General features: G+C 35.0%; 2 protein-coding genes across 4 annotated transcripts in view; one reads left to right on the top strand and one right to left on the bottom strand.

Annotated features, from left to right (window-relative positions):
- The window catches only part of DDX60 (DExD/H-box helicase 60), a 116,932-nt gene that overhangs the window by 72,546 nt on the left and 17,421 nt on the right, over nt 1-26,965 (top strand). For all 3 annotated transcript variants that reach the window (XM_044224817.1, XM_044224815.1, XM_044224816.1), the window contains 8 exons: nt 481-628; nt 1,968-2,120; nt 4,292-4,396; nt 6,722-6,922; nt 11,631-11,735; nt 11,998-12,139; nt 13,964-14,085; nt 26,344-26,491. In XM_044224817.1, the coding sequence (XP_044080752.1) occupies nt 481-628; nt 1,968-2,120; nt 4,292-4,396; nt 6,722-6,922; nt 11,631-11,735; nt 11,998-12,139; nt 13,964-14,085; nt 26,344-26,491 (1,124 nt within the window). The remainder of the gene's footprint in view (nt 1-480; nt 629-1,967; nt 2,121-4,291; nt 4,397-6,721; nt 6,923-11,630; nt 11,736-11,997; nt 12,140-13,963; nt 14,086-26,343; nt 26,492-26,965) is intronic.
- Nucleotides 16,790-17,203, bottom strand: LOC122889565 (cytochrome b-c1 complex subunit 7-like). The gene has a single exon (XM_044224819.1). It carries the CDS (start codon nt 17,201-17,203, stop codon nt 16,868-16,870), a length of 336 nt encoding a protein of 111 aa, XP_044080754.1. The 3' UTR covers nt 16,790-16,867.

Raw genomic sequence — 26,965 nt, 5'->3', positions numbered from 1 at the left:
AGGACAATTCTCCAGGGAACAGGGTAGCTGAGAGCCCTTCCTTAGCAACCAAACTCAAAGCTGTTGTAGCCTCTACCACAAGGAGAGAAGGACAATAGCCTGAAATTGGCAATGTGGAGCAAGGGGGACACCTACCTTACCTCCATGCTTGGTGTCATGAAAGCTGAAAAAGAGAAAATGATTACCACTTTAGTAAGGGGAAGTGAGGTCATCTGGGGAGAACTGACTTTGGTAGGAGTGCTACTTGCAGCAGGGAGGGGAGGGAACATTCAGGGAAAATATGGGTACACTGGAAAATGTTTACTGAAGGACCCCAAGTTCCAGAGGCTAATGAGGACGTGGAAAAGGAAGTCTGAGTCAAAATAGTACAGATGTATATGGGAGTGAATGTCTGGGCGATGAGGGGATCTAGGAGGTCTCCGGCTCACTAAGGTAGCCAAATCTGACTATTCATTACTTAAAATTTATTTTTACAAACAGAGATGAAAAAAGCCAGAAAAATCCAAGAAAAATGGATCAAATGCTAATACATGAAGCTGAACATAATAATCTACTCAAGATTTTGGAGAAGAACCTGGAAATCCCTCAAGAGTGCACTTATGCTAATCAAAAAGCGATAGACACCGAGGTCAGCTCTTGGAATGAAATACTCCTCTAGGAAATGACTTTACTCATCAGCCATTATTTCTCAGTTATAGACTGAGAGACTGAGTTGTTACTGAATGTAACAACTAAATGCAATCTCGAGTAGAAAAGAATTCTCTCTGTGTGACCTTCTAGTTACACATAACTCTTCAGGGCTCAGCAGAGATTTTAGAGATTATTTCTTTCTTGTTAACAATGAACTCTTGAGAGGGTCTGTCTTTTTATTATTTTTTCCATCACAGAGGGCTTCTTCACAGCCTGAATTCTAAACTTTAATTCCACATGCCTCATTTCAGTATTTGGGTACATGTGGTTCAATACTCTTTAAATAATGTACAATGTACAGAGAATTTTTCAAAATCAGAAGCTGTCTATATTATAGTTAAAACATTGTACCAAAAGACATTGAAATATATAAAAGTGCTATGCCATTTTTTCCTTAAAACTTTTTTTAATGCAAACAATTCATGCTTAAGGTAGATGAATTTGAAAATACAAATTAGTAACAATAAAAGCAATGCCATCAATCATAAGTAATCACTGCCTTTCTGAATGAACCTTTTATATCTTTTTCATTTATGACCACACATGCGCACACACACACACACACACAGTTCTATTGTATACCTTTTTTTTTTTGAAAACTTTTTAATAACCATGAATTTACATCATCATTTGAATAGCTCCTCAATATTCCATTGCATGGATGACTATACAACTGAAGCATCTTTTGCTTTTGGATACTCAGGTTTTTTTTTTTTTTTTTATCTCCCCCTCATAAACAGTGTTTATCTTTGCACATATAACTCTCTACACAACCATTCCCCCTTACGGAATGGTTGTTTTTTAGGCCATTTGTGAATGATTTACAGAGAGAAGTAAGCACTCCCAGACTATATGGGGTAAGAAGCCCGCTCTGCCTTCCTGAAGAAGTCTCTCTCTCTCTCTCTCTCTCTCTCTCTCTCAGTCCATAGGGGGAACTTGTAAGGCTGCAATAGAGAATTGACTTCCCCCCAGGCAAAAGCAGGTCGTACACTCACACCTCCTCTGGGGTATTTCATCTGCTGTTTTGTCTGTACTATTCACCCCTGAAGTGGGGTCAAACAGTGAGAGACAGTCTGTTCAAAGATTTGGGAATATTTTGTATAGTTACTGTTGCTGCTGTAAAATATTCTTTTTGCTCATGTACAGTCAATTTCAAGCAGCGGTGTTTCTTTAAAACTACGACAAAGTATGACTGTTACTTCCTTTAAATATTTTTTTCTGATTTAAATTAAACTTAGATAAATGATCAAAATCGCTAATACTCTTATTTCTCTCAGACTTTGCAGATGGTGTTTGATCGAGTAAAATTCACAAGAAAAGGTGCAGAGCTGAAGGCTTTGGCAGAAAGGGGTATTGGCTATCATCACAGCTCTTTAGGCTTCAAAGAAAAACAGTTAGTTGAGATTCTTTTTAGGAAAGGATTTATTAGGGTAGGTACATTTTTTCATTTTAAAAATTTAAGCTGTGTCTATATGAAAGTGAATGTTCATGAAAGGGAAAAATAGTAACTTTTTTTCTCATCTAATTATATCCTTTATTTTTTTACAACACATGATATCACTGCATATTCTTCCATCTCATCTAATTGAGGGAGGGGGTTTGAAATTTATCATTTAGTTTATCTCTTTTTCAAGAATTTACCTATTCCCTAAACAGATAACTTTTTCAAATATTTCTGCAATGAAGTGTAACTCTTATGATCTAGGAATAACAATCTCTTGCTTTTTCATTTATAGTATCTAGGGAATGTTGTCAGCTGTTTGTATAATTTTGGTTACAGACATTCTTTCATGGGCTTAGAGGACACTTATAATAGGTTTTGGTCAAATCTTTTTTCAGTGTAATAGCTGAAGTAAGAGCAAGAATGTATCACTTCCTTAGAGCCCACTTCATATTTTGGCAGGTTTTAGATGAGTCACCACTAAATGCTCTCTCTCCCATTACTGATAGACAAGAGGAAGATTACTTTAAATAGCTTGAAAACCCAACCCTTACTATGTGTTATTTAGTATGTTACATGAGGATGCATGGGGATGGTCTGTATAAATCTATAGGAAGGATTAACATAATTTCTTAGTTTAAATCTTGAGCAGTATTTAAGAATAGCCTCTGAGTTTTAAAAAATTTTCCATATCAGATTTTTTTGTATGATGTATATTATATTTGTGTATGTGAGAGAAAGAAAGCGAGAGAGAGTGCAAAAGCAGGGGGAAGGAGAGGAGAGAATGAGAGGATATTACTCTATGTAGTATTTTTTTTTTTAAGACTTTTTTCGTTTCAGAGAGAGAGAGATAGAACACAGAGGGAGAGGCAGTGGGGGAAGCTGACTTCCAGCTGAGCAGAGAGCCTGATGTGGTGCTCAATCCCAGGACCCTGAGATCAGGACCTGAGCCGAAGGCAGCCCCTTAACCAACTAAGCCACCCAGGCACCCCTCTAGTTATTGACTTTTAAAATAAACAATTAGCTTGTTATTAATTAAGAGAAAAGCTAAGCAATGTTGTTAATAATATATTTTGGTTTTTATCCAGATTAAAAAATTACCTTTTAGCTTTCCTCAACTTTTTGCCTTCAGCTCAGGTCCTGATCCCAGGATCCTGGAATTGAGCCCTGAGTCAGGCTCCCTGCTTGGCAGGGAGTCTGGTTCTCCCTCTCCTTCTGCCCCTCCTCCCTGCTTGAACTCTCTCTCTCCCTCAAATAAATAAATATAATCTTTAAACAAAAAGGTCAATAACTAGAGACAAAATTTTCTACATGCTTAAAAATTGAGGAAAAGAGGCACATGTATTTTGGTTGGCATATCTTATGTCTAAAATAGTGTATGCTAAGTAGTAGTGCCTTAATTACTATTAGTTTAATGAATGAATAATTAGATCACTCTAGAAAGGCAATATGGAAATAGTGATAGCTTTGTTATAGAAAACACATTTTTTAAAAAAGGTATTTGTTCTATTCATAATATAAATTTAATGTTTTTTTCCATTTTTGTTTTTGTTAAAGAACTCTAGAAAATAGTTAATAAGTCATGTGTTTCATTTTCACAAATGTAGACCTCAGTTATAGAATAATTAGAGAAAATTATTCCATATACTTAAGTATTACCTTCAAGACATGGCATATATGACAATGTAAAGCGAAAGAGAGGACCAATAGAAATACCCAAAATTATATGAGAAAATGAGCAAAAGTTGGAACATTTAAGAAACAAAGTTTGCCCTGCTCCTTTTTGGTCAGTTGTCAAGGCAATTGGGGGGGGGGCAGGGATGAAACTGTGTTTTGCCCTTATTACAACATATGTTATCTCCATTGAAATAACCTTCACAAATAAGCTGGAGTGGATGAAGTGGGCAGTGTCCCAGAAAGGGGTTTGTAAAAGTATTATTACCCTGCCATGAGGAAATTCCCTTTTTAGTCATTCCTTAAGAAATAGTTACTGAACGCCTGCCATGTGCCAGGTACCCTTGTCAGGGTGGAGGAACAATAGCAAGTAGGCCATCTCTGGCTTTCCCACTGGGGTTCAACTGAAGAGCAGAGAGTTTCAGGAAGTACATGGCATTTTACTGAAATACTATTTCATGAAGAATTGTTTTATTCTCTTTCTAGGTGGTGACAGCTACTGGGACACTTGCTTTAGGAATCAACATGCCTTGCAAATCTGTGGTTTTTGCTCAAAACTCAATCTATCTGGATGCTTTAAATTACAGACAGGTATTGCAATATGCATACAGTCACTATTGCCTTATGAAAATATGGCCATAAAATGGTAAAATATGTGAGCTGTTAGTTTAAGAACATATTGCAATTCATGTGCTAGCATACCCTAACATTCATTCATGCCTGACTGTCTGGTTTAGCTGTGGTATAGTGGTAGGCACATGAGTGTAGTATTATATCATGGGTAATCTGATGGCCATCATAATCCTGCTAGCAGAAATAGTCATCAAATATTCTAAGTGAAATAAGGCAAGCAGAGAAAGTCAATTATCATATGGTTTTACTTATTTGTGGAACATAAGGAATAGCATGGAGGACATTAGGAGAAGGAAAGGTAAAATCGGAAGTGGCCATCATTGGCCATCATTGACCAGATATGTGACTTTGGGTGAGATAGATCTTAACCGCCTGACCGTTTTCTTCCTGTCTCCAAAATAAGGGTGATAATTACTACTCCACAGCATTTGCAAGAATTAAATGAAGTTATTTGTAAGAAAGATAAATATAAAAGGTGCTAGATAAACATTTACTCATACATTTCCTGTGCACATGTTTTTGCACTCTGGAGTTAATACTTCTCTCTTCTTTGCTCCCAATACAGAGCCTATTACCAAGCCCACTTCGTTATTCTCCTAGATGTACTTGATTTTTGCTTTGCAATTTCTGTCTTCACTATCTCTCATCATACCTTCTTGGCCTTGTATTATTAAAACAGTTCTCTTGATTTTCAATTCTCCTTACTCTTCTATGTCCCATATACAGTTTACTTTGTCTTCATATGGCTTCCCTGCTCAAGAATAATTTTTTTTTAAAGATTTTATTTATTAGACCGAGAGAGAGATCACAATTAGGCAGAGAGGCAGGCAGAGAGAGGATGGGGGAAGCAGGCTCCCTGCTGAGCAGAGAGCTTGATGCAGGTCTCAATCCTAGGACTCTGAGATCATGACCTGAGCTAAAGGCAGAAGCTTAAACCACTGAGCCACCCTGGCACCCTAATTTTTTTTTATTATATTTTTATTATCTTCTGTTAGTCACCATACAGTACATCGTTAGTTTTTGATGTAGTGTTCCAAGATTCATTGTTTATGCACCACACCCATTGCTCCATGCAATATGGGCCCTCCACAATACCCACCACCAGGCTCACCCAACCCCCCAATCCCCTCCCCTCTAAAACTCTCAGCTTGTTTTTCGGAGTCCATAGTCTCTCATGGTTCATCTCCACCTCCGATTTTCCCCTTCCTTCTCCTAATGTCCTCCATGCTATTCCTTATGTTTCACAAATAAGTGAAACCATATGATAATTGACTTTCCCTGCTTGCCTTATTTCACTTAGAATATTTGATGACTATTTCTGCTAGCAGGATTATTTTTTAAGGTATGGGCCAACATTCAAGTTTTTATCAAAATGCCCTCCTCCTTTTCTCTCTAAACACTTCTAATTCTTGCAGGTTTTGTTCCTATCCAATATAACACTCCTCTTATTTCTCACTACTTTACTAACCCCTGTCTTTCTGATCTCTCCTCCTGGGGCTGTGTTCTGCATGAGCTCTCCTATCCTATATCATCTTTGGGAGTCACATCGCATTTTTCACTATGTGTTATGATGTTTCAGATGATAGACTTGCGAGTCAAAATGCCAGGGTGTGAGTTGGATCTTCCACTTTCTGGGGTTTGACTACAGACAAGTTTCTTCTATCCCTCATGCCCCTATTTGTACTTTGTAAAATGGAGATAATGATTATATTTACCTCATATGGTTGTTGTTGTGAGGTCTATATAAAAACAGTTCAAAGGATTTAGCACTTTCTAAGCACTTAATATATGAGAACTAATACCTTTCAAGAGTTTGTTTTCAACAAGTAGAATTTCAGAATTTTATCTTACTCATGTATTCCTCAATTTGTGCACAGTTTTTATGGTGACTTGTAATGCAACACACTGGTGTGTGAGAAAGGAACAAGGGAGAGAAAGTGGGAAAGGAGAGAATTGGTGTAATTAGTTCAGCTATAAGTGAGTTTGAAATTAGGGTCTAGTCTTCTTGTTGTGCTCTGTTCCATCTGTATATCATGATATAAATATATAACATGATTTTGGGCATGAAATAATTACATAATAATGATAAATTTCTCATTCTCAACTCTGTCTTAGCCATGGTAAATTTCCTAAGTGCTACACATTGGATTATAAATTCTGGTTTATATGCTGGTTGGACATATGTACAATGTACTTGCTCCAACCCTATGTAAAAGGCTTAATTCTTATACTGTGATGGAGAAAGTAGGGAAGTTTTACTTTGTAATTCTCTTCTGTTTCCAGATGTCTGGACGTGCTGGAAGACGAGGTCAAGACCTGCTGGGAGATGTATTTTTTTTTAATATTCCATTGCCCAAAATAGAAAAACTCATTAAATCCAATGTTCCTGAACTGAGAGGACAGTTCCCTTTTGGCATTTCCCTGGTCCTGCGACTCATGCTGCTGGCTTCCAAGGGAGACGACCCAGAGGATGCTAAAGCAAAGGTACTGAGCTTGACGTTTTCTGAGGTGGAGTCTTCACTACTGGCTTGGCTGTGGTTAGGTTTGCTCTTTCTTAGAAGTCTGTAGCAATAACTTTTAAGTTTCACAGGTTTTTATGCTTTGTAATGTCTTGCATAGTATAGGGCTGGGGCAGAGTGGGAGAATAATAATTAGTTTTGTTTGTCTCCTCTATCAATCATAGAATTTGTGTTAGTTGGGCATATGGAATTAAAGATTACTTTTTTCATGTGTGATTGGTTTTGTCCTATAGAAGTTAAGGGTTCTGGCTATTGATTATATTTTATTTTATTTTTTAAAGATTTTATTTATTTACTCGGAGAGAAAGAGGCAGAGAGTATGAGTGGGAGAAGGGGCAGAGGGAAGGGAGACGGTCTTATGCAGACTCCCTGATGAGCGTAGAGCCTGATGTGGGGCTCGATCTCATGACCCTGAGATCATGACCTGAGCTGAAATCAAGAGTCAGATGTTCAACCCACCTTGGCACCCCTGGTTATAGATTTTAAAAGATCTGGGTTAGATTCTATTTTCAAAAGGAACACAATTTCTTGTGATCATTTCATAATAAAAGTGTTTATTTTTTGTAAAAAAACAAAGTAACCCAAATTCATGAAAGAATATTTAATTAATGCAAAAGGTTAAAAGAAAGCAAAATCATACTAGGTCTCATCATCCGAAGACAGTCATATTATCATTTGCCATAGGGGTACCTTTGGTTTTCAAACACTGATATACTTGATTAGACATTGATTGATATGACTATAAACTTTTCCTGAGATAAATATTTTGTGTCTAATCTCACAATGAAAGATTTAAAATTCATAATGAAACAATTTGGTTTTCATCCCTATGAAGCTGCATTGTTTTTGTGTATTGATTAATATGTCCAGTTAAACCAGATACTGTTTTTTGATGTGAGGAGTTTTTTTCCTTGATGAGTTGGCTCTTATGTTGCTGATGTCTTACAGAGCAGGCACATATCATTTTAGACCAAAACTTCCCCATTTCTGCATTCTTAATTTTTGCTTCTGTGTAGGAGAGAAGAATACATCTTTTAGCAAGCTTTAAAAGATTTTTAAAGAGAGTTTATTAGAGTGGTTTATTTTCTTTGCCTTGGCGTGTTTGAGAAAGTCTGTCTGTAATCTTCACACATGAAAGGCTCAAATATGGACATAAAATTTTTAGAATATTCCCTTTACTCTTCATGTCAAAGTAAGAGAGTTTCATTTCCTCTGGCATATACTATTATGGTGGAGTAGACTCTTTTAGTATCCCCTAGTAGAGCCATGTAATTCCTGTTTTCTTGTAGTTGATTTTTTCCTGCCTATGTATGTATATGAATTTAAAAAAAATCCTTATATTTCAAATTCTTTTCCCCAGGATTTTCTGTTTTGAGGGTCATTTTTTAAATTGACCTTTTAGTTCTATGCTAAGAATTTTTAATCCTTATGTTTACATAAAGCATGCTCATAGGAAGCTTCAGGTTCAGTTTTTAAAATTGTGGTTAAACAAAAATAACATAAAATTTATGTTACATACATTTGCATTGGACAGTGCTCAAGTAGTTTTAGAACTAAGAAGAGATATCTTAAATTAGATCTTTGCTATTTGTTTCTATTTTAATTTGTTCAGTTTCTTATCAGGAAGGGTTATATTTTTAAATCAAAAATTCTTTTTCTGTACTCCATTGCTATGTTTTTCTTAATTATAAGAGAACCTGTGAAGTTTATCTTGCACGTTGCTAAAGCTGCTGTCCAGAGTTTGTTCTATTTAGTAATACACATGTGGATTTTAAGTCTGCTACTGGAATTTTAATTTTCCTGAAATTCTTCACTATTTCTTATATCACTCTTTTACATATTAAATAAAGTATTTTTTAGTGTCAATTTTTAATTGTCCATTTACCTTATGCTGTTTTGCCTTGTCTTGTAGAGGTCATATCTTATGGCATCCATTAAGGGTGCCAAATAATTTTTCAAAAAACTTTTTTGCTGCATAAAGAAAGCAATTTTACAGGTCAGCTTTCCCCCAGCCCTTTTTTCTTCTTTCTTTCTTGTCTTCCTTTCTTTTCTTTCTTTCTTTCTTTTTTTTTTTTTAAGAGTAAAAGTCAGTGTTCTTATGATGGTTCTACAGAAACTGATCCCTGATCATCTTGTTGAACTAACCTCTTCCTGATTTCCCACACGAGCCTAGTACCTGCTCCATGGATATTTCAGATACATTACAGTCTGAGGACCATAGCTTTGCTGTTTCTTTTGCTTGTAATATCTTTTCTCGGATATGTGCATAACCTCACTCTACCTCATGCAACTTTTTTCTCTAACATTACTCTCAGTGAAGCCTACTGTCACTGCTCTTTCTAAATTTGTAAATGTATCTCCTGTCCGCTGCACCATGTCTGTATTAATTTTTTTTAAAGATTATTTATTTATTTATTTGTCATAGAGAGAGAAACGAGAGCAAGCACAGGCAGACAGAGTGGCAGGCAGAGGCAGAGGGAGAAGCAGGCTCCCCGCCAAGCAAGGAGCCGATGTGGGACTCGATCCCAGGACGCTGGGATCATGACCTGAGCCGAAGGCAGCCGCTTAACCAACTGAGCCACCCAGGCGTCCCTGTATTAATTTATACATAACATGTATCATTCCTTACATAGCACCAAATATCTATCTATCTATCTATCTATCTATCTATCTATCTATCATCTATCATGTTTCTATTTATTTTCTCTATATTTTTCACTGGAATATAAGCACTCTGTGGCCAAAGATACTTGTCTTAGTCCCTGGTACAGACATTTAATAAATACTTCTAGTATATTTTAGTATTTTAGCAAGGTGATCAGTTTTCTTATAAAGAGTTTATCTCTTGTGGGTTTTTCTATTTCTCACTTGAATATAGGTACATTTAAGTCAGATGGGCTGCCAAAAAATAGGATATATGATTTCACTCTGGCTTCTCTCTGGCCATCTAAGTGCTATTCAAATACCCTATTAAATGTGAGGGTAGCTGAATAGCTTTTGGATCAAACGTTAGTGTTTGGTAGATTTTAAACTTATGTAGCTTTTCTGGATTGAAAGTTTCTTGGTCTACTCTTGCCAGTCTCACTGCCGCATTTATCATGTGGATGCCACTCATCACTACAAACTATGGTATACATTTCTGTCAGGGGCCTTACTATCTTAGTAGGACCTTAGTTATGTGTCTAGATCTCTAAGATTACAGTGAATCACCATGAGTTGCTTCACTCTCCTACTACTCAGCTGTTTTCTTGCCGTTGCCATCTATGGCTAAATGCAAAGCAAGAGAGACAGGAAGTAGGAAAGGGCATTTGGAAAATGCATTTGGAAAATCTGTATCCTCCCAGCTTCCTTCCACATAGTTCACTGGCCTTACAGTGAGGACAGACTTTTCCTAGGCTCTATAAACTCTCAGGCGTAATGGTAGCCAGGCTTACATTTGGTGATATCAGGAAATTTTCCTTTTATTGGAACCTCATAGATGTTTTAGTGGGCAGCTCAAAGTTACCTGAACTGCTACCTCAGGGCTGTTTTACACCAGAAACAAAGCAGTATTTTTAATATTTTTGTTTTAATCAACCTATTCTATTTTTTTTAAATATTTTTACTTATTTATTTGACAGAGAGAGAGAGAGATCACAAGTAGGCAGAGAGACAGGCGGAGGGACAGGGGGAAGCAGGCTCCCTGCTGAGCAGAGATCAATCCCAGGACCCTGAGATCATGACCTGAGCCAAAGGCAAAGGCTTAACCCACAGCCACCCAGGCACCCCTATTCTATTATTTTTGCCACAACACTGAAGTGAATATAATAGGAAATCCTGTTTTCCTCCAGAATGAGCCAAGAGCTGTAAGCTCATAAAAGGGGTTCACATTTATTATCAGATCTTTCAGCAGTATTTCATTTCTGATGATTCTGTTTTATATGTTCTATAGGAAGGATATGTCATGTAAGAAAATTATAAAGCAAATCATGTGAAATTTAACTGAATCTTATATATTACAGGAATCTGTGTGATATAATAGATATGGGTAATATCTATCCTATTGTTATATATTCTTTTATGTGATAGGTGCAGTGACAGGAGGGACAGAGGTAAGGCTCAGGAGAATGAAGTATAAGACTCAGAGACAGGAGTTAGGGCACACTATGTGGGACTATATATGAAAGATACTAAGTTCGCCAGGAGGCAAGAGATAGGAGCAGCATGAAAATTTAGGTGACTGCCTTTGTAAGTTTCTGTGGAAAAGGCAAGGCAGGGCAGAGTAAGCATTTTAGGACTGGCTAGTTTGAATAATTCTGCTGGGTTTTGGGCTGAGCAGGTGGCCTCTTGTCGCCTTGTACATGCCTCTGGGATGATTTAGGACACCAAAAGTATTGGCTAGATGTGTGAGAATTAGGGAAGGAAGTAGTTAGGGGTATAAACTTCGGTTTGGTTGGTTTGTATATGATAGGCATGCTTTTAGGCAAGTTGTTATCTTTAGGAGTCAGCTAGCCCAGGAAGGGACAGTCTCTCCCCAACCAGAAAGATTTTTTGTTGTTTGTTTTTTCAGAAAGGTTTTTTAAGATGTCAAAACATCATTAGAAAAAATTTAAATTACAATATATCTGTATCATTATTTACAAATATATTTCATAAAACTAATATGTTGTGAATTAACATATTCTTTTTTAAAGGTGCTGTCAGTGCTAAAGCATTCATTGCTGTCCTTCAAAAAACCCAGAGTCATGGAGATGTTAAAACTTTATTTCTTGTTTTCTTTGCAATTCCTTGTGAAACAGGTATGATTGCTTTTTGCCTTTTTGTGAAATAGGAATGGTGCTGTCTTTACTTTTTATCCTGCTGAATTGTGGTCTTTAGAAGATTATATCCAATGACTAATATTTCTTTAATTAATATAATCATCACACTTGGCCCAGGTAACGATTATTAATCTCTCTTATATTGGCATTAAATACTGTTTTAAACTAGCACTTAATGTTATTTATTAATTAATGGATGTGGTGCGTTGAGTCAAACTAATAAATTGTTTTTGTTCTTTAGGGCTATTTAGATCAAGAAGGTAAACCAGTGGGGTTTGCTGGACTTGTATCACATTTGTATTATCATGAGCCTTCCAATCTTATTTTTGTCAGTTTTCTTGTAAAAGGCCTTTTCCACAATCTCTGTCAGCCAACTCGGAAAGGTAAGCTTGATGGTTGTGTGTATAATCTTGAAATAGTAACAGAGACCATAGTGAAGCTAGCACTTCAGGAAAATTTTTTCTACATAGAAAACACAAGTTAATATTTAGATAATTTAGAGATACAAAATTAGATAAAGTTTTGTATGCCTACTAATATAGATCATATGGGAGATAGCCATATTTTGTGACATCTATTTTAAAATGTCAGTTTCTTATGAACTTTAGTGATTTCTGGACTCCAAGACTAAGAGCAAATTAAAAAATATGTGATTTTTTAAATAAATATTTTTCCTAATTAAATGTAATATGTGCTTATCATAGAAAGGGGATATAGTCAGGCATTATGTTAAATATAATATTCAAAATTAGTATTTATGAATATTCCAATCATATTCTTATAGAATATAACTGTATATTTAAATAACTGATGTATTAATTGTACAGTCTGGAATCTTATGTTCCTTGAAATATAGTTATGCCAGTATCATATAAATTTTTTGTGAATTCCATTTTTATGCCCACCTAATATTCCATTTAATACATTTTTTTTTAAATTAAAAATTATTTCTATAATTAAGGCCTAGACCCTTAAACAGTGTCGCTAAAAGACATGTTTTCTTTTTGGTGCTTAAATTTATTGTATTTCCTAATGCTTTGCAAATGCAATGCCTTTTACAGCATTGATTTATTTCTGTGATAAATGGATAGCAAAATTTTACTTTGTGCAATAATCCAGTTCATTATGTTCTGAACATGCATTGTTCCCTGAAACAAGGTTATTCAGGGAATTCTGTCCCTACAAAAGCTCTGTAAGAGAAGAAATAATTTCCTGCAACAGGAAGTACAGTTGTGTTCATTGCTGTATGGGTGTGGGTGGGGTGGGAGGGTGTATGCTATTATAATCATGGAGATAGAAAATTTGATAACTTTATGAAGCATGTGATATGGCTATCGCTCCTTTGTAAGTAAGGAAACAGATAAAGTGACGTTAAATAAATTACCATGGTCACACAGTTTTTTTAAAAAATATTTATTTATTTGACAGACAGAGATCACAAGTAGGGGAGTCAGAGAGAGAGAGGGGAAAGCAGGCTCCCTGCTGAGCAGAGAGCCCGACGCGGGGCTTGATCCCCGGACCCTGGGACCATGACCTGAGCCGAAGGCAGAGGCTTTAACCTACTGAGCCACCCAGGTGCCCCCATGGTCACACAATTTTAATAAGTGCCAGAGCCAAGATTCAAATATAAGTAGTCTGACTCTAGAACCCAACTTATTAAAGGTAGAACCTTTTTAATCACTGCAGTATATTGCTCATGTGTTATGAAGGATAGAAAGTAAGTCAAATGATTGTACCTTAATATGAGTGGCAATAAGGTAAAGAAGGACGATAAGGCTGAGAGGTTATTTGTAAGCTGACTTTTGGAAAGCCTTAAATGCTAAGCTAAGGAGATTGGATTTTGTTTATGAGGTATTGACCTGCAAACAGGGATTTTTGAATGGGTGAGAGGCAAGATCATAAGATGCTTTAGGAAAACTGATCATGGCCTGAAGTTAAGGGAGGGGGATGGGTAGAATCCAGGTAAGGAGATGAGGCAATTTGTGGTTGGAATGATTTTGGTACAAACTAGTGTGGGGGTAGCAAGAATAAAAAAGAAGGCGCAGATGTAAACTGTCAGTAGACATAGTCATTCCTTCGTTGCTATATTTGTTACATTATTTTCAGTTTTCATGAAATGAAATGCAATATAATATCCAATTTAAATGTTAAAAATGGGATTGGCACTTTTTTAAAATCTTTATAACAAGATGTTTTGTATTGTATAGATTCAAAACATTTTTCTCAAGATGTTATGGAAAAACTAGTGTTAGTATTGGCAAATCTGTTTGGAAGAAGACTTCTTCCAGCGAAGTTCCAGGATACTACTGTCAAGTTTTATCAATCAAAGGTAAAATTTATGCTTCTGGTAACATTAAATAATTAATGTCATTAAGTAGTTCCTACCATAAATGATTCAGCAGTAGTAGGATTTTATCAATATAAGGTTCATTTGTCTTATAGAATAATTGTTCTTTCTGTAATCGCAGTTATATTTAACCTCTAATTCATAAGCCTCTCCATATCAATATACCAAAAGGCTAAATTTCTTGAGAAAAAATAAGGTAAAAAATTTTGCCTGTGTTTTCCATTTGATTGTATTACTCTGTCAAATTATAACATTCAGTGGCTAAAGAAACAAATGTAGATAATTACACAGTAAATGAACAAATTGTTCCTATCATTGAATCTGTAGTTCCCTTAGGGTCCTTTTACCTTGGGAGGTAGGGCTACAGGCAAGAAGTGTATATTGTGAACTATAATGTCCTCAGTGAAAAAACATTAGAATAGTCATTAAAGAAATAATTCCTTGACTCATGTAGAATAAAAGCAGGAAAACTCTTTTCCAATTTTATTTGCAACATATTCTTTGATCAGGATTTGCTATTATTAAATCAACATCAAATAATGTTACTAATATACCCCACTGGAATCTGAGAAAGTGGGATAGGTGGGTTATACTAAATAGCTTTAGTAAAAGGTGACAAGGAACAAAAAGAGATGAGTTATTCTATATTGTCTAACTCCACAATGTCAAATTACAAATCTTAGCCCTCACAGAATGTTCTCTTGACCAGTGAACATAACTTTAGTCATTGACCTATCATCTTCACATTTTTTTATCACATGTACACTCTTGAAGTATTATTTGTTTTGTTTAAACAATTTATATTTAACTTAAGAATTCAGTATCTAGATTATCACAAAGAAAGACATCATAAAGATATACACTAAAGGAAGGTTTTGCATGGAGACCTCCTGTCTTTCTCGCTGTCTGCCAGTCTCTTTCTTTTTCTCTTTTTTAAAGGTTATTGGAAATTTGTGCACTTTCAGGTAGTATATAGTAGATGGTTATCACTTGTGTTGCAACAGAGAGCTGTGGAAACAATGAGGATTTGACTGTCTAAAATTGTAAAATGGCAAAAACTTACTAATGATGTAATGGGAATCTTTAATCATGGCTTCCTACCAAATTTGTTCATTCTGAACATGGTGTAAAAATATTACTTAGCATATACAGAGAGCTGCTTCTGAGATTAAAACAATTATTAAAACTTTTAGTGACCATATGAGGCTAGAGTGACAGAAACGTGGGAGACATAGTGTTTCTATGAGTTTATTGAGAATGTTTACTGAGTACCAGGTCTGCATGAAATGCTGGATTAGTACACCAAATGTTTGCAATCTTGTGGCATTTATTAAGTAAAAACCCACTAAAAGGAAGATTCTGCACTTATTCATAGGCTTGTATGCCCCTCAAGACATTTTTGAAGGCTTTTAGAACTGGAAGATGTGGAAGGTTAGGAAGCTCTGTAGGAAAGAGGTAGATCTTTGGCAGTCTTTTAGGACCGAGAAAACAAGTCCCACCAGCCTCATACTCAAAGTCCCAAGAGACTCATGACTCAAGAACAGAGTTAAGCCAGGTATAGATGGAAACTTAATAAAACTGGAAAACTATACCAGCAATACCAGCAATACCACTTTAATCTCTATTTGGACTGAAGTGATCATATCTTCAATCATGTAACCAGGCACAAATATGGGAAAACTTACTCCAGTGGAAGATAATATCATTTGAAGCCTATCAGGTCCTTTTATAAACAATTTATGGTGGAAAAAAAAATCCCAGAACTAAAAAAGTGAATAAGCAAGAATATATGACCAATTGGCAGAAAGAAAAGCAGGCAATAGTAGTCGACACACAGATGATTCAGATATTAGAGTTAAGAGGCAAAGAATTTAAGTACGATTAGTATGTTCAAGAAAATAGGAAAAATGATAGATAAATAGGAGAAGTGTTAGAAAACAGGAGATAGTGATAGATAGAAAAAATTCATGGAAGGTTAGAGAATTTCACCAGATAATTAGAATTTTACCACATAATTAAATGGAAATGTCAGAATTGAAAAATATAATATCTGGTCAGAATATACCTATCAGAAGTCAGAATCAATGAGCTGACAGCTCAACAAAAAGTACCCGAACTGTACCACAGAAGAAAAAAATTGAAGCCAGATAGCATAAGAGAAATATGGATTACAGTCAAAAGATCTAATGTTATGTAATGGGAGTCTATTAAGAAAAGAAGGGAAGAAAATGGCAGAAGAGTATTCAAAACTCTTCTATTTGGGAATTTTCTAAAGCTGGTAAAAGGCAGCACTCCATAGTTCCAAAAGCTTATTAGTCAACTTCAAGAAGGATAAATATAAATGTTAAACTAAAACTACTGAAAGTAAAAAACAAAGAGAAAATCATAAACCAGCTAGAGCTGAAACAGGCATTTCCTTGAAAAAAGCAATGATATTGATAGCTGACTTTTTAACCAAAATAGTTGAAGCTAGAAGAAAATGGGCAAAAATTTTCTCCTACTCTATTTTCATACATAAATATGTATGTATAGTTTGCATGTTTTAAACATAATTTAAAATGGGCTAAATATATTGTAATTGATTTAATAATACATCAGGAAGGTATGCATGATCTATTTTACTTTTTTTTTTAGTAATCATAATAGATATTTATTTAAAGCAATACATTTGCAGCTCAGATAGTTCTAAATTGTACATTTCAGCTTTATTCAACTTCTTAAAAATACTTGAGGGCAGCTGCAATGACAGTTTTCAACTCCATGATTACTTCTTCGCCCATTCTTCTCTCTCTTTCCTTTCCCGAATAACTTCTTTCAGATATGGTTCAAGGTAGAATTTATCCTCCTTGTATTTTGTCCATTGCTCTTTAGGCAAGATCTGATGCCTCATGGTCAGGTCCAGTGCCCTCTTAATGAGAAACATCCTGTCATTATAAAGGTTCTCAGGTAGCCTTCTTATGGCTTCTTTCGCATCATCATTCTCATGTATTGTATCATCTCGCATTAACCCCAGTTTATTGAACCCTGCAGCATTGTAGTACCATTTTCGAATACCCTCCAGCCATTGGCTTGATGCTGCAATGGCAGGCCTGTTTGCCATTTTGACCCGAGACTGCTCTCTACTTTACTTTTTTAACTTTATTATTACTGAGGTATATCTGATATACAGGGAATTGCACACATTTAATATATATGTCTTAATAGTTTGGACATGTGCATATATCCATGATATCATCACTACAACCCAGGTATGACATATATTCATCATATCCCATATTCCTTGTGTGTAAGGTGGCTTTTTTTTTTTTTTTTTGGTAGGAGCACTTAACACGAGATTTATCCTCTTTATGTATTTTGAACTAAACAATATTGTATTGTTAACTATAGGTACTCCATTGTACAGTCGATCTCTAGAATTTATTTATCTTGCATAACAGAAACTTTATATCCAATGAAAAACAATTCCCCCTTTCTTCCCCCATCCAGGCCCTGGGAGTCACCATTCTAGTCTCTGCATCTATGAGTTTAACCATTTATGATATAAGTGGAATATAAATAGAATTTAAAAGATATAAATTCCGTTACATGAAATCATGAATTACTTGTCCTTCTGTGACTGGCTTATTTTACTTAGCATAATATCCTCTAGGTTCATCCATGTTTTTGCTAATGGAAAGATTTCCTTCCTTTTAAATGTAGTATAATATTCTATTGTATGTATATACCACATTACCATATCCATTCATCTCTTTTTTTTTTTTTTTAAATTTATTTTATTTTATTATTTTTTAAAGATTTTTTTTTTGTTTTTTTTTTTGTTTTTTTTTTTTTCCCCCAATTTATTTATTTTCAGAAAAACATTATTCATTATTTTTTCACCACACCCAGTGCTCCATGCAAGCTGTGCCCTCTATAATACCCACCACCTGGTACCCCAACCTCCCACCCCCCCGCCACTTCAAACCCTTCAGACTGTTTTTCAGAGTCCATAGTCTCTCATGGTTCACCTCCCCTTCCAATTTCCATTCATCTCTTGATGGACATTTGGGTTGTTTCCATATCTAGCTTATTGTGAATAGTTTTGAAGTGAACAAGGGGGTACAGATATCTCTTCAAGATCCTTATTTTAATTCTTTTGATATATACATGACAATGGGATTGCTGGATCATGTGGTAGTTCTATTTTTAATTTTTTGAGGAAAACTCTAAATGTTCTCCATAGTGGCTGCATCAGTGTACATTTCTACCAAGAGTGTACAGGGATTCTAATTTTTCTATATTCTCCCCTCAACACTTACCTTTTTGATTTTTTGATAATACCCATACAAACAGGTAGGAGACAATATCTAATGTGGGCTTCATCTGCATTTCCCTAATGATTAGTGCAGTTGAGCAGCTTTTAATACACGTAGTGGTCATTTGTATGACTTCTTTGGAAAAATGTTTAATCAAGTCCTTTGCCCACTCTTTTTATTTTTTTGCTATAGAGTTGTAGAAGATTTATTTATATATTTGGATATTATCCCCTTACTAGGTAGTTGAAATATTAGAAATATTTTCTCCCATTCTGGAAATGCCTTTTCACTTTATTATTTCCTTTGCTATGCAGAATGTTTTAGTTTGATTTAGTCCTACTTATTTATTTTCATTTTTGTTGCCTGTGCTTCTGGTGTCATATAAAAAATCATTTCTAAGACCAATGTCCTTATATTTTCTTCAATGAATTTTATAGTTTCAGGTCTTACATTTAATTCTTTAATGCATTTGAGTTTGTTTTTATGTACAGTGTATGGTAAGGGTCAATTTCATTCTTTTACATGTGTTTATCAAATTTTGCCAACACCATTTGTTGAAGAGATCATCCTTTCCCATTGTATGTTCTTGACACCCTTGTCAAAGATTTTTTGACCATATATACTTGGATTTATTTCTGGACTCTATTTTGTTCCATTAGTCTATATGTCTTTCACGATACTAATACAATACTGTTTTAATTACTGTACTCTTATAATGTGTTCTAAAATTACAAAATGTGATGCCTCTGGCTTTATTCCCCCCTTCAAGATTATTTTGATGATTCAGGGTATTTTGTGATTCCATATGAATTCTGGGATTGATTTTTGTTTCTGTAAAAAATGCCATGAGATTTTGATAGGAATTGCAGTGAACCTATAGATCACTTTGGATATTTTTGATATCTTATTAGTAATTATTATTTTAATCTATGAACATGGCATTCCTTTGTATTATTTGTGTCTGCTGTAATTTTGTTCATGAATGTTTTTTCTTTTTTTAACTTTAACCTGGACTATCACTTTATTTATTTATTTATTTTGAATGTTTATTTAAAATTTTATTGCTTTTCCTTTTTAAGGTTATTCTAGTCACCATACAGTACATCATTAGTTTTTGATGTAGTGTTCCTTGATTCATTGTTTGCATATAATACCCAGCGCTCCATGCAATATATGTCCTCCTTTTTTTTTTCTCAGAAATATCACCTCACTTTAAGTGAAGTTGGATTTTTTTTCCAATTTATTTATTTTCAGAAAAACATTATTCATTATTTTTTCACCACACCCAGTGCTCCATGCAAGCCGTGCCCTCTATAATACCCACCACCTGGTACCCCAACCTCCCACCCCCCCGCCACTTCAAACCCCTCAGATTGTTTTTCAGAGTCCATAGTCTCTCATGTCCTCCTTAATACTCATCACTGGTCTCACCCATCCCCCACCCTCCCCAAAACTCTGATTCCGAGTCCATAGTCTCTCATGGTTCCTCTCTCCCTCTCATTTCCCGCCCTTCATTTTCCCCTTCCTTCTCCTAATGTCCTCTATGTTATGAGTGTTTTATACTTTTTAAAGTGAAGAGATCTTTACCTCCTTGGTTAAGTTTATACCTAAATATTTTATTCTTTTTGAATGCTATCCACAAATGAGATTATCCTAATTTTCTTTTCAGATACTTACTCAAAGTATAGAAATACATTTTTTTTGGAACACAACTATTTATGTTGATTTTGTATCCTCCAACTTTGCTGTTACCGTTGGTTAGTTCTAATAGTTTCTTGTATATGTGTTAAAAGAAATATCATATATTTTAGGCAGACAAAAAAATCTAAACTTGGGAGACTTGAAGATGTAACAGGTCATGAAACATACTAGAAAGGATAATGTGTGGGTAAATATAAATAAATATCTACTGTACCCAAAAATAATTATAAAATCTATTATATATATATATAAACTAAAATGCATGATAATCATAACATAAGTGTTGGGAAGAGTAAATATATTTGAGTATTTTAAGGTTCTTATACTATTAAGAGTTGTGAAAATTAAAAATGTATTTTATATTCTCTGGGATAAAGACTAGCAAAATAGTGCACAAGTGTTAATAGAAGAAAACCCGATTTTAAAAAAAAGGCAAGAACAGAGAAAAATAATATATAATATATGGTCTGGATAGAAACTAAATATTAAAGTTGTATATACAAACTCAACTGTATAAGTAACTGCATTGGATAGACATGTACTAAATACTTCAGGTAAAATACTAACATTTTTAGATATTATTAAGAAAAAAACCACAATTATATGCTGTTTATACAAATCACATTTTAGCTATATGGTCCCAGAAAGGTTGAAGGTAAAATGATAGAAGAATAGATATGCCAAGTAAATACTTACCAGAAGAATCCGAAATTCCTGAGTTGCCTGAAAATTAGATAGATACATTTCTAAATACATAGGTCAACAAAAGAAGTAGCAGGAGAGTTTAACACGGTTCTGGGACTGAGGGTGTAGGTGGTATGACAGAGCCCTAATCAGTTGCTTTTAAGCCTTGTAACACTGATTTTAAAAAATTTGTACTTGTAATGCTTACTGAGATAAAATACCTTTTGAATATAAATAAAATTCTTATCTTAATGAAGTCTCAAAAGTTCATTTTCACTTTTGTTTCCTTTGCCTTTGGAGACATGTCTTAGAAGTTGCTGTGGTTGATGTCGAAGAGGTTGCTGCCTATGTTCTCCTCTAGGATTTTGATAGATTCCTGCCTCACATTGAGGTCTTTTATCCATTTTGAGTTTATCTTTGTATATGGTGTGAGAGAATGGCCGGGTTTCATTCTTCTATACATAGCTGTCCAATTTTCCCAGCACCATTTATTGAAGAGTCTTTTTTCCACTGAGTATTTTTTCCTGCTTTGTCGAAGATTATTTGACCACAGAGTTGCGGACCCATTTCTGGACTCTCTACTCTGTTCCACTCATCTATGTGTCTGTTTTTATGCCATTACCATGCTGTCTTGGTAATCACAGCTTCGTAGTAAAGCTTGAAATCAGGCAATGTGATGTCGTCAGCTTTGTTTTTATTTTTCAACATTTCCTTAGCAATTCGGTGTCTCCTCCGGTTCCATACAAATTTTAGGAATGTTTGTTCCAGCACTCTGAAAAATGCCAGTGGAATTTTGATCAGGATGGCATTGAAAGTATACATTGCTCTAGGCAGCACAGACATTTTAACAATGTTTATTCTTTTGATCCATGAGCATGGAATGTTTTTCCATCTTTTTGTGTCTTCTTCAGTTTCTTTCATGAGTGTTCTGTAGTTCCTCGAGTACAGATACTTTACCTCTTTGGTTAGGTTTATTTCCAGATATCTTATGCTTCTTGGAGATAGAGTAAATGGAATCAATTCTCTAATTTCCCTTTCTATATTTTCATTGTTAGAATAATTACACTAATACATATACATTGATACAAATACATTGTTAGAATGTATAAGAAAGCAAATGATTTCTGTGCATTGATTTTGTATTGGTTTGTATCCTGCCACATTACTGAATTGCTGTATGAGTTCTAGTAGTTGGGGGTGGAGACTTTGGGCTTTCTATATAAAGTATCATGTCATCTGTGAATAGAGAGAGTTTGACTTCTTTGCCAATTTGAATACTTTTATTTCTTTTTGTTTTCTGATTGCTGTTGCTGGTATTTCTAGTACTATGTTGAAGAACAGTGGTGAGAGTGGGCATCCTTGTCATGTTCCTGATCTCAAAGGGAAGGCTGTCAGCTTTTCCTTTTTGAGAATGATATTCGCTGTGGGTTTTTCATAGGTTTTATGAAGTTAAGGAATGTTCCCTCTATCCCTATATTTTGAAGAGTTTTAATCAGGAACGGATGCTGTATTTTGTCAAATGCTTTTTCTGCATCAATTGAGAGGACCATGTGGTTCTTCTCCTTTCTCTTATTGATTTGTTCTATCACATTGATTTGTGAATGTTGAACCACCCTTGCATGCCATGGATAAATCCCACCTGGTCTTGATGGATAATCTTTTTAATGTTACTGTTGGATCATATTGGTTAGGATCTTGTTGAGAATCTTGGCATCCATATTCATCAGGAATATTGGTCAGAAATTCTCCTTTTTGGTGGGGTCTTTGCCTGGTTTGGGGATCTAGGTAATGCTGGATTCATAGAAAGAGTCTGGAAGTTTTCTTTCTGTTTCTATTTTTTGAAACAGCTTCAGGAGAATAGGAATTATCTGTTTTTTTGGATGTTTGGTAGAATTCTCCATGGAATCCATCAGATCCTGGACTCGTTTTTTGGGAGGTTTTTGATCACTGCTTCAATCTTGTTACTAGATATTGGTCTATTTAGGCTGTCAATTTCTTCCTGATTCAGTTTTAGAAATTTATAGATTTCCAGGAATGCATCCATTTCATCTAGGTTGCTTAACTTACTGACATATAAATGTTGATAATAATTTCTGATGATTGTTTCTATTTTCTTGGTGTTAGTTGTGATCTCTGCCCCTTTCATTCATTATTTATTAATTTGGGTCCTCTCTCTTTTCTTTTGGATTAGTTTGGCCAGTGGTTTATTGTTCTTATTGATTCTTCTAAAGAACCAGCTTCTAGTTTCATTGATGTGTTCTGCTTTATCTCTAGTTTCTAACTCATTGACCTCTGCTCTAATCTTGATTATTTCCCTTCTTGGGCAGGTGTTTGGCTTAATTTGGGGTTGATTTTCCAGTAAAGAGTGTTGGTGTATTCAGGATTTTTCAGTTCTTTGGAGTGAGGCTTGGATGGCTATATATTCTCCCACCCCAGGACTGCCTTTGCCATATCCCATAGGTTTTGGACTGATGTGTCTTCATTCTCATTGGTTTCCATGAATTGTTTAAGTTCTTCTCTGATTTCCTTGTTGATTCAAACATTCTTGAGCAGGATTGTCTTTAGCTTCCAAATGTTTGAATTCCTCCCAGAATTTTTCTTGTGGCTGAGTTTCATTTCCAAAGCATTGTGAGAATAAGCAGGGAATAATCTCAGTCTTTTGGTATTGATTGAGCCCTGATTTGTGACCCAGTATGTGGTCTATCTTGGAGAAAATTTCATGTGTGCTTGAGAAGGATGAGTATTCTATTGTTTTAGGGTGGAGAGTTCTGTATATATCTATGAGGTCCATCTGGTCCAATGTGTCATTCAAAGCTTTTGTTTCTTTATTGATTTTCTGCTTGGATGATCTATTACTGAGAGTGGCATGGTAAGATCCCCTACAATTAATGTAGTCATATCAGTATGACTTTATTTTGGTTAACAGTTAACTTATGTAGTTGACTGCTCCCATATTGGGGGCATAAATATTTATAAACTGTTAGATCTTCTTCATGGATAGACTCTTTAATAATGATGTAGTGTCCTTCTTTATCTCTGACTACTATCTTTAGCTTAAAATCTAATTTATTTGATGAGAGAATCACTACCCCAGCTTTCTTTTGAGGCCCGTTGGCATGTAAGATTGTTCTCCATCCCTTCACTTTCAGTCTGGATGTATCTTTAGGTTCCAGATATGTCTCTTGTAGATAACATATGGATGGGTCATGTCCTTTTATCCAGTCTGCAACCCTGGGCCATTTTTTGGGAGCATTTAGGTTGTTTATGATGAGAGTGATTATAGAAAGATAAGTTTTTATTGACATCATGTTGCCTGTGAAGTCCTTGTTTCTATAGATTGTCTCTATAAATTTCTGTTCTATGACACTCTTGGGTTCTTTTTTCTTTTATAGAATGCCCCTCAATATTTCTTGTAGTGCCACCTACTCTTTTAAACCTTGCTGGTCTTATCTCTCCAAGCATTTTGAATGTCGGCCTTGATGGATAGAGTATACTTGGTTGCATGTTCTTCTTATTTAGTATCCTGAATATGTCTTGCCAGCCCTTTCTGGCTTGCCAGGTTTCTATGGACAGGTCTGATGTTATTATGATGGTCTTTCCTCTGTACATAAGGCATATCTTCCCCCTAGCTGCCCTTAAGACCTTCTGTCTGAAATTATGATTCGTGAATTTCACAATTAAGTATCTGAAAAGCTTCTGCACAGCAAAGGAAATAGGCAACAAAGCAAAGTGGCAACTCACGGAATGGGAGAAGATATTCACAAATGACACTACAGACAAAGGGCTGATATCCAAGATCTATAAAGAACTCCTCAACTGAATGCTCAAAAAACAGATAATCACATCAAAAATGGGCAGAAGGCATGAACAGACATTTCTCCAAAGAAGACATATAAATATTTAATAGACAAATGAGAAAATGTTTATTATCATTAGCCATCAGGGAGATTCAAACAAAACCACATTGAGACACCACCTTATACCAGTTAGAATGGCCAAAATTAACAAGACAAGAAACAAGTGTTGGAGAGGTTGTGAAGAAAGGGAACCCTCTTACACTGTTGGTGGGAATGTAAGTTGGTAGTGCCACTTTGGAAAACAGTGCAGAGATTCCTCAAAAAATTAAAAATACAGCTACCCTATGACCATGCTATGACCCTATGACCCTACCCAAAGATACAAATGCAGTGAAAAGAAGGGCAAGATGTACCCCAGTGTTCATAGCAGCAATGGCCACAGTTGCCAAACTGTGGAAAGAGCCAAGATGCCCTTCAACAGATGAATGGATAAAGAAGATATAGTCCATATATACAATGGAATATTATGCCTCCATCAGAAAGGATGAATACCCAACTTTTGTATCAACATGAATGGGACTGGAAGAGATTATGCTGAGTGAAATAAGTCAAGCAGAGAGAGTCAATTATCATATGGTTTCGCTTATTTGTGGAGCATAAGGAATAACATGGAGGGCATGGGGGGATGGAGAAGAGAAGTGAGTTGGGGGAAATTGGAGGGGGAGACAAACCATGAGAGACTGTGGACTCTGAGAAACAAACTGAGGATTTTGGAGGGGAGAAGGGTGGGAGGTTGAGTAAGTTTGGTGGTGGGTATTATGGAAGGCACGTATTGCGTGGAGCACTGGGTGTGGTGCATAAACAATGAATCTTGGAACACTGAAAAAATAAAGTAAAAAATTAAGAAAACACATTGGACAAAATATAAATAGGATGAAAATAAAATGAAATCATTAAATATTTTAATTAAACAATAATAAATATACAAATACAAGATGTAACTCATACAATGTTTAGAGCAAAATTTATAGGCTTATAATTATATCTTAGAAAAGATTAAAGGCTGAAAAAAATCAATGATTTAATTTTTCAGCTTAAGCTCAGAAAATAAAACAAATAGAAAATCTAATTAAAGGTAAATTTTACAAATATCGGGACAGAAAATGGGATATTACTACAGATCTTACTTTGGACATTGAGAAGACTAAAAGAGGGTATTATGAATAATTTATGCCATTAAATTTTGTTATTTGGACAAAATGGGCATATTCCTAGAAAATGTAACCTTCCAAAACTAACCAAGGAAGATATAAAAAGTCCTGTGTCTGGGATCTATTAAGGAAATGTGGCCAGTGTTGTACGGAAGTGTTGAATCACTATACTATACACTTGGAATTAATATTAAACTGGATGTTAACCACACTGGAATTTAAATAAAAAATTTTTAAAAAGGAAAAAGATGGTGTTAAGTAGTGTGAAAGCAAAATTTTAATTGAGTGTACTAGTTTTTATAAATGCACATAGAAACAAAAAATAAATTTTACTTCAATTTCACAGATGAAAGAATGTAACAATTATATTATTGAATAAATAATTGACTAAATAAATTGAATAAATAATTGAATAAATAATGTGACTACAGAATTATATTGCAGTGTTCTTTGCCACTCTTCCAAATTTTAGTATTCAAGGAAGGCATATAGATCTTTCTAAAAAAACTATTTGGCTTTCCATTGTTCTTAATGATCTCCCTGATGATTTAGGTGTTCCTTGATGATCTCCCTGAGGATTTTAACGATGCTTTGCATGAGTATAACATGGACATTACAAAAGCCTTTGCCTCCTTCCTACTAAATGTTTCCAAATTGGCTGATATGAAACAGGAATATCAACTCCCATTGTCAAAAATAGGTAAGTATATCTTAGCTCCACTGTGGAACAATTTAAAGAAAAAAAAAAAGAATATTTTTTCCAGAGGAAGAGAAGAGCCTGGGAAGGATCAGTATGCCTTAAAAAAATCTGCTTTCCAAAGAAGGAAACTCTTGATTTTTAGAAGCCAAAAGGGCAATGGAGAATAAAAATAAATAGAGTCATTTATAAACCATCTTGATTAAAGATTGCTTTTGGGGCAAGCCTGGAAAGTGCAGTAAGGACATTTATAAAATGAAGAGAAATGAGAGACCATTCTATCACTCATTTTCTTGAAGAAATATGTATAGACTTGGAAGATTACCTGGACCCAAACTCTGGTTCTGCTATTCTTAGAAGGGAGACCTTGGGCAAGATTCCATATTATTTCAATAATCCATATTCATGCCTCAATTTTCTCAAGTTATATAAAAAAGAGAATAGCATTACAAACCTAGTTTGGGTGAGATTTAAATA

Source organism: Neovison vison, chromosome 11 (assembly GCF_020171115.1).
Source record: "Neovison vison isolate M4711 chromosome 11, ASM_NN_V1, whole genome shotgun sequence".
In the NCBI taxonomy this organism is placed as follows: domain Eukaryota; kingdom Metazoa; phylum Chordata; class Mammalia; order Carnivora; family Mustelidae; genus Neogale; species Neogale vison.
This window is presented reverse-complemented; position numbering and strand designations above follow the sequence as displayed.